Consider the following 7,810-nt stretch of genomic DNA (forward strand, 5'->3'; position numbering starts at 1 on the left):
GAAATGTTATTAGATGAAGATCTTGAGAGAATGAGTACTTGTGAACTAGAGGTGGATATCGTAGCTGCTGATATATTGAATAGACTTGATGTTAATGGTAAGTCAGATCAGTTTGCAGTTTACTACTACTACTTATCTGGAAATATTGTTGGTCTCTGTTGATCAAGCAAGCATATGATCAAAGCTGGTTCAACCATGGCCATCCTGTCTTATATTTTTAAGACATGATTTAGGACAATATTTATCCAATGAGAGAGATTTGGCTGTTATTTGTAGCCTGTTGTAGCAACCTCATAGATGTTCCTTTGTTGGCTTCATCTGAAAAATTAATTAGATTTTTTTTTTTTTTTAAATTCTTTTTTTTTAAATCTTGAAATTACATGATTATTGCATGATTAATTCAAAGCAGTGTGAATAAATAAGAATTACATTTGACAAAGTAATCTGAATGCTAAAGGGTTAAGCTGAAATGTCTACTGGATTATTGTTGACCTGGGGCTAAGCAATATCTTTCATCACTGTTTAGGGCTGATTACATGTGTACTGTTATTAGGATTATAAAGAATAGATTGTTTAGTGTTAATTACATAACAATGAGGGAAAGGTTGGGAATTGGTATTTTTAAAAATTTATTTATTTATTCATATATTGAAATATATATTTCAGATAACATTGGTGTTAATCCAGGTTTAACTGCGCTGTGGAACGATGAAAAAGAACGGCGGCGACTGAAAGGTTTATCTTCTCAGTGTGGGCTAAGTCAGTCCCAAGGTAAGAAGCAGAAGCAAATTGAATATGTATATATATCCCCGAGTAAGCACATAAATGTGAAACAAGGTGGAAAAAAATAGTACTCGAATACTGGAGATAGAGTAATATGCTTTATTGTTAAAACATCACAAAAGCATCACAAAAAAACTGCTACTCAAAGCTTCACATTCCCGTTCATCGGGCAGTTGTGGTGAAGAATGGAATAAAAATTGAGGTTGTACATATAATAGAGTGTGTGTGTGTAGATATATATATATATATTTATACACACACATACATGCATACATACACATGTGCAATATATGGATTCATGGTATTGTGTAGCTATCACAGAAAGGACCTCTAGTGGACTCGGCTAACAGACCACATAATAATTCAATATGGAGGAGCATAATGCAGAGTTTTATGCAGCTGAAATCCAGATCTGATTGATGAGATTATTTCATCAGGAATATATAAGCCATAAAAAGTCAGGAGGTCTGAAAGGTGAATATATATATATTTAACCACTTCATCTCCTTGATATTACAACCATTTTCACAGCCTTCATATAATTTCAGTGTATTATAATGTTTACATGTCTGCACTAAATATGCATGCTATATCATTATCATCACCAACATTTAATGTCCATTTTCCATGCTGGTATGGTTGCATGGCTTGACAGGAGCTGGCATGGCCAGGGACCACACCAGGTTCCATAGGCTGTTTGGGCTTGGTTTCTAGAGTTGGATGCCCCTCCTAATGCCAACCACTTTACAGAGTGTGCCAAGTTCTTTTTACAAGGCACCAGTGTTTTTTCCATGGTTCCTTGGTTTTAGGATATCAATTCTGTTGTGGTGGCTGAATCTTCTTGAGTACAACAATGCTCTACATATCTTGGTCCTCTGTTATCTCCTTATACAATACAATTTTATAATTGCAAATCAAATGCAGGTAAAAAAAAAAGCTAGCTCATCAAATCACCAGAACATCATGGTTACACCTATGTTTCAACTCTCAGTGTTGTAATCAAGATGTTCCGGTGATCTGATAAGCTAGCTTTCTTTATCAGCATTGATTTGTATATTTACAATTGTATTGTATTATGTGTAGCATGCATAATAGTGCAGACATGTAAACATAATTCATTATTCACTGAAATTATTATTACATGATGGAGGCTGTGAAATGGTTGTAATCCTATGGATGACAAGTGGTTATATCTCCTGCCTTTTTATGATTGATATATACATATATAATATTTTTTGTGGAGTAACCGTTTTCAAAGCACACCACTTACAGCTATAAAGAATAACATTTAAATATTAGTTTGAAAAACTTTTGATATCCAATATTTACAAGGTATTCTTTGGAGCTTGATGTGCTTCAAGAACAATTATTCCCAAAAAGAATTAGTGTATAAAATTTGGACATCAACAGTTTATCTATCTATCTATCTACAATATATATATATTTTTTTTTTTGAGACCCCCTTCGGTCATGACTGACCATGGGATTGCACCTAGAAAGTTACTCACTGAGGCACAAGTCCGGGCAAGGTTGTTTATGGAAGACCAGCAGTCGCCTATGCATATCGGCCTCCCCTCTCCATGCCACCAGTGTTACCCAAGGGAAAGGCAAAGGGGCCGATACAGCTTGGCACCTGTGACGTCACAATTCATTTCGGAGCAACGTGAAATAAAGTGTCTTGCTCAAGAACACAACACATAGCTCAGTCCGGGATTCGAATTCACAACCTCACAATCGTAAGCTTGACGGTCTAACCACTGAGCCATGCACCTTCATATATATGTATGTATGTATAAGAGAGAGGAGAAGTGATACAGATAAATGTAATTAGGCTTCACACGAATATATCATCATCAACATCATTTAAAGCTACGTTTCATGCTGGCATGGGTTGGACAGTTTTACACAAACTAGCCAACTGGAGAACTACTAAGTTCTGTTTGTCTGCTGTGGCATGGTTTTCACAGCTGTAAATCCTTCATAATGCCAACTACTTCACAAAGTGTAGTGGGTGTTTGTTACATGGCACCAGCATGGGTATTTTTATTTAGCACTGATACGGGTGCTTCCACGTGGTTGTAGCTCTCTGAACTTAGCCCAGCCTTTTCTTATTCTAGCAACTACACTCACAGAACTTCCTTCACTGCTAATTTGGTTGCCTTGGTAACAAGCTGTCTACTACTTCTAAGGATCCCCACTGGACATCTGGGAAAGTCTATTCATTATACCTTCTTAGTGTTTATTGTACCTACACATCTGCTACACACAAAGACTACTTTCTCTGTCAACTTTCTTATGACACCACTGCACCTCTTATGTGTCCATAGCTTGTACTGGGTACACTGTATGGAGTTTCTGCCAACACTCATTCTACATATTGAACAGGGCCATCTCCTGAAAGGATTTGAGATTTGTCAGTTTTCCTACTTTGGTCTTCGTTAAATTAACTCTAAGGCCCTAAATTCTGGACCTTGCTTCCCCACCTGAAATTTCCTCTCCAGTTCAGGTAGTGATTCATCTATAACAAGCTCAGCAGCATAGAAGAGCTCCCAACGGCAGCCAGTCTTAAAAATTTCTCTGTTGTTGTTTGGAGGACTAAGATAGACAAGAGAGGGCTAAGAACCGATCTTTGGTGGACTCCTACTTGTACACTAAATTCACATTCATACATATATAAAAGGATAAAATTATTATAAAATAGCGATAATATCAGTGGCCAGCATGTAATTAGAAACCATACAGATAAAAATTATATAGATTTATAATTATATACACACACACACACACACACACACAAATATATTTACGTAGAGCATATATATATATATATATATGGGAGAATATACAAAAAATAACAACAGACGAGGACAGGTGGTGTAAATAACAAAAGTATATATTAGTATGACGCTCGGGAATACGGAAAGTCTTTGACGTTTCGAGCTACGCTCTTCAACAGAAAGAATACGGAGACATATAATGTGTGTGTGTGAAGGCACATGGCTCAGTGGTTAGAGCATCAAGCTCACAATCATGGGGTAGTGAGTTCAATTACTGAACTGGGCTCTGGGTTGTGTTCTTGAGCAAGACACTTTAGTTCACATTGCTCCAGTTCGCTCAGCTGTAAAAATGAGTTGCGACTTCACTGTTGCCAAGCTGTATTAGCATTTGACTTTCCCTTGGATAACGTTGGTGGCATGGAGAGGAGAGGCTGGTATGCATGGGTGACTGCTGGCCTTCCATAAAACCATGGAGGGAAACTTTCTCGGTGCAATCCCATGGTTATTCGTAACCAAAGGGGGTATTTACCTTTTTATATATATATGTATATTGGGTCATCCCGTAAATAATATGGTTTTTTCAATTGCATGAACTAAAAGTCAGGTGGAGATGGGGTAAACTATCTGCATCAACTTGCTATAAAAGCAGGTAGTAATTTTACCTTGTCCTTATTCTTAGTGCAAGTTCTGAAGAGTGCAGTTCGATTTTAACAGTTATTTTTTCAAAGCTATAATGGAAATGGCAAAGGAACATATTTTGCTTTATGAGTTCAATAAAAGCAATAATGCAACGGAAAGTGCAAGGAATATCAATACAGTATATGGGGATCGGACAATAAGCGTAAGCCTGTGCCAACGGTGTTCCAGAAATTCGGAGCTGGAAACTACAGCCTAGAAGACGAACCATGTCCTGAAAGATCTGTAGAGCTCAATGAGGATTGCAAACCCTGATGGAACAAAATCATTTAGATGGAAAAAATGTGAATTCTTTAGACGAGGTCAGAATAGTACTAAAGGAGTATTTTTTGTTATAGACAAGTGAATTTTGGAAGAGGGTCTTGCAAGACTACCGGATAGATAGAAGAGCATTGTAGAAAATGAAGGAGAGTATATTTTCGATTAAAAAAGAACTTTAATCTTAATTTTAAAAAGTGAAAGAAATATTTAAAATAAACCGCATTATTTATGGGATGACCCAATATATAAAAATCACGTTTCACTTGTATGGAGTTTAGGACATTTATAATAATATTACCATGAGAACCAGAAAGAAAAGCATGAGCTTTGAAGCAGACGTTTTTGCATGTGTTGATCACAAAGGTTTTTAAACAAAAAAACCATAAGGATAAGAGTTCTCTTCAAACTTCCACTCCTGGTGAATTAACAGATATATAGCAAACAAAGAATGGAGTGTTATGTTTTTATATAACTTTATTCACTGTTACAAACGTTTCAAATGGCCTTAGGAATTGTTTCCTTGCTATAGAATGGCTTCAATGCAAAATTAGTTAATTAATGGAAGAGTTAACCCCTCCACCATTCTCTTCAGATCCTGAAGTTATATTGCAATGAAGTGCTGACTGAGGTATTCACTAGAATTTCTTCAATCCCTTCACTATATGTTTGTTTATCTTTTAGCTTTTACTTGTTTTAGTCATTAGGAAGCTGGGTCTTGCCTTCAATTTTTAGTCAAACGAATCGACTCAAGCCTGGTACTTATTCTATCAGAATCTTTTTGCTGAACTGCTTAGTTACAGGGATGTAAGCAAACACTCATTAGTTGTCAAACAGCAGTGGGAGACAAACACACACACACACACACACAGTGGGCTTCTTTCAGTTTCTGCTTACCAGATCCACACTCAAGGCTTTTGTCAGCTCAAAGTTATAGTAGAAGAAACTTGCCTAAGATGCCATGTTGTGCAAGTAAACCTGGAACCATGTGGTTGAGAAGCAAACTTCTTACCACACAGCCATGCTTGCACCTGTCTTTTTTTTTTTTCTTTGTTCCCATGCTGGCAGGGGTCTGACTGAAGCATGAAACAGTATAACACCATTTTGCACAGATCAGACAATGTTTATAGCTTTGCTATAAATAACATAAAACCCTACCTTTATTTATTCAATGAGTATGTGCATATTAAATAATTATGTCACTGAATTATTCATTTATTCATACGTTAATAATTCATGTTTTTTGGGGGTTTTTTTTGACAGAAAGGGAAAATCTCATCTCCTCACCTTGTGAAGAAGCACTCAAGAACCGTTTACAGAAAATTATACAATTCCATCAAATGTATGGGTAAGTTGTTTGTTGCTATACATCCTGCATGTTTACTTGTACATCCTGACCTAATCAGAGGAGGAAAGACTGTACCTATGACCTTTTTTTAGGGATTCTGAAACAGTTTGCTGGGAAGATGAGAATTATCCTCAAGTGCAGATATGGCTGTGTGGTAAGAAGCTCGCTTCCCAACTACATGGTTTCAGGTTCACTCCCACTGCATGCCACCTTGGGCAAGTGTCTTCTATAGCCTTGGGCTGACTAAAACCTTGTAAGTGGATTTAGTTGACAGAAACTGAAAGAAGACCATTGTGTGTGTGCATATATATATATATATATATATATATATATATATATATATATATATATATATATATATATATATATATATACATACATACATACATACATACATACATATAGATATATATATATATGTGTGTGTGTGTGTGTGTGTTTGTATCCCCGTAACTTAGCAGTTTGGCCAAAGAGACTGATAAAGTATGAGGCTTAAAAAATAAGTTCTGGGGCCGATTCATTTGACTAAAACTTCGAGGGAGTATCCCAGTATGGCTGCAGTCTAATGAGTGAAACAAGTAAAAGATAAAAGATCAGAGACTGGTTCGAATGCTCACAGTGCAGGGGCCTTTGCAAGAGGCACCCAAGGACCAGATGGTGGGGTCAAGCCAAGTGGCTGATTATATTTACTTCTCAGGAACAGTCCTTCAGACTGGCTTCAAATTTCACCAATCAAATTTTAACTCCTGTGGTTTTGGCTAACACAAGGCAATGGTAGATAGCTGTCCAGGGTGCTGGGCAATGGGATTGAACTGAAAATTGTGTGGTTGTGAAGCAAACTTCTTACCCCTGCATCATCAATGCCTGCCCACCAAAGCTCGCTTATTTAATCATATACCTTTTACCTTCTACACTTTACTTGTTTCAGTCATTAAGCTGTGGCCATACTGGAGCATTACCTTGAATTTTTTTTGTAGTCAAATGCATCAGTCCCAGTACTTACTTAAGTCTGGTACTTATTATATCAGTCTCTTTTGCCGAACCACTGAGTTACAGGGATGTAAACATACCAATAATGTTTATCAAGCGATAGTGGGGACAAACAAACACATATACATGCACACACACAATGGGATTCTTCCAGTTTACGTCTACCAAATCTGGTCAAGACTTTGGTTAGCCTGAGGCTATAGTAGAAGACACCTACCTAAGGTGCCACATGGTGGACTGAACCCAGAACCATGTGGTTGAGAAGCAAGCTTCTTACCACACGGCCATGCATGTGCCTATATACACAGTAGTTTTTTTCCATCAGTGTTGTTTTATTTATTTATCTATTTATACGTATTTCTGTTTTATTCCCCCAGTCAACACACGACACATTCTCAGGATGGAGCCAAATCTAGTCTAGACTCTGTATATCCAGCTTCTCTTGTGGAGTCTCATTCTTTCACTGATGACAGTAAGTTTTTGTCTTCTTTTTAATCATTATTCTCTTCTTTGCAAGAATTACATAGTTTTATTGACAGTTTTGTGAGCTACACATTTGGTAGAATGGTGAGAAGTTCCAACTTTAATACCAGTATTGTATAAAGTCTTACTGAAATGAAACACAAATAGACACCATGTCCACTTCAAAGCTAGCTGATAACTATTTGGAAGTACAAGGTACTTGATTCAGCTTTCATTCTATGGCAATTTGTCTTAACACACACCTCATTTTCTATCAGAATGTGGCATCTCGACCACATCCATTCCTTCTCTATATATATTGTCTTTTACTTGTTTCAGTCATCCAAATGCAGCCATGCTGGGGCACCACCTTGAAGAACTTAACTGTTTTTCTGTTAAGCCTGGTACTTATTCTATCGGTCTCATTTTGTCAAAGTGCTAAGTTACAGAGATGTAAATAAACCAACACCAGTTGTCAAGTATTGGTGGTGGGCAA

At 36.9% G+C, this 7,810-nt stretch overlaps 1 protein-coding gene across 1 annotated transcript; it reads left to right on the top strand.

Annotated features, from left to right (window-relative positions):
- Window positions 1-7,663, top strand: LOC106878648 (DNA polymerase zeta catalytic subunit). The gene is made up of 4 exons (XM_014927931.2): window positions 1-97; window positions 667-771; window positions 5,778-5,862; window positions 7,230-7,663. Exons 1-4 carry the CDS (start codon window positions 4-6, stop codon window positions 7,345-7,347), a joined length of 402 nt encoding a protein of 133 aa, XP_014783417.1. The 5' UTR covers window positions 1-3; the 3' UTR covers window positions 7,348-7,663.
- The last annotated feature ends 147 nt before the right edge of the window (window positions 7,664-7,810 follow it).

Source organism: Octopus bimaculoides, chromosome 24 (assembly GCF_001194135.2).
Source record: "Octopus bimaculoides isolate UCB-OBI-ISO-001 chromosome 24, ASM119413v2, whole genome shotgun sequence".
NCBI lineage: Eukaryota > Metazoa > Mollusca > Cephalopoda > Octopoda > Octopodidae > Octopus > Octopus bimaculoides.

Excerpts from the sequence above, each read along its gene's own strand:
- LOC106878648 (XM_014927931.2), top strand. The coding sequence starts at position 4 with ATGTTATTAGATGAAGATCTTGAGAGAATGAGTACTTGTGAACTAGAG. Across the intron at positions 772-5,777 it reads TGGGCTAAGTCAGTCCCAAG|AAAGGGAAAATCTCATCTCC; the intron begins GTAAGAAGCAGA and ends TTTTTTTGACAG. Across the intron at positions 5,863-7,229 it reads CAATTCCATCAAATGTATGG|TCAACACACGACACATTCTC; the intron begins GTAAGTTGTTTG and ends TTATTCCCCCAG.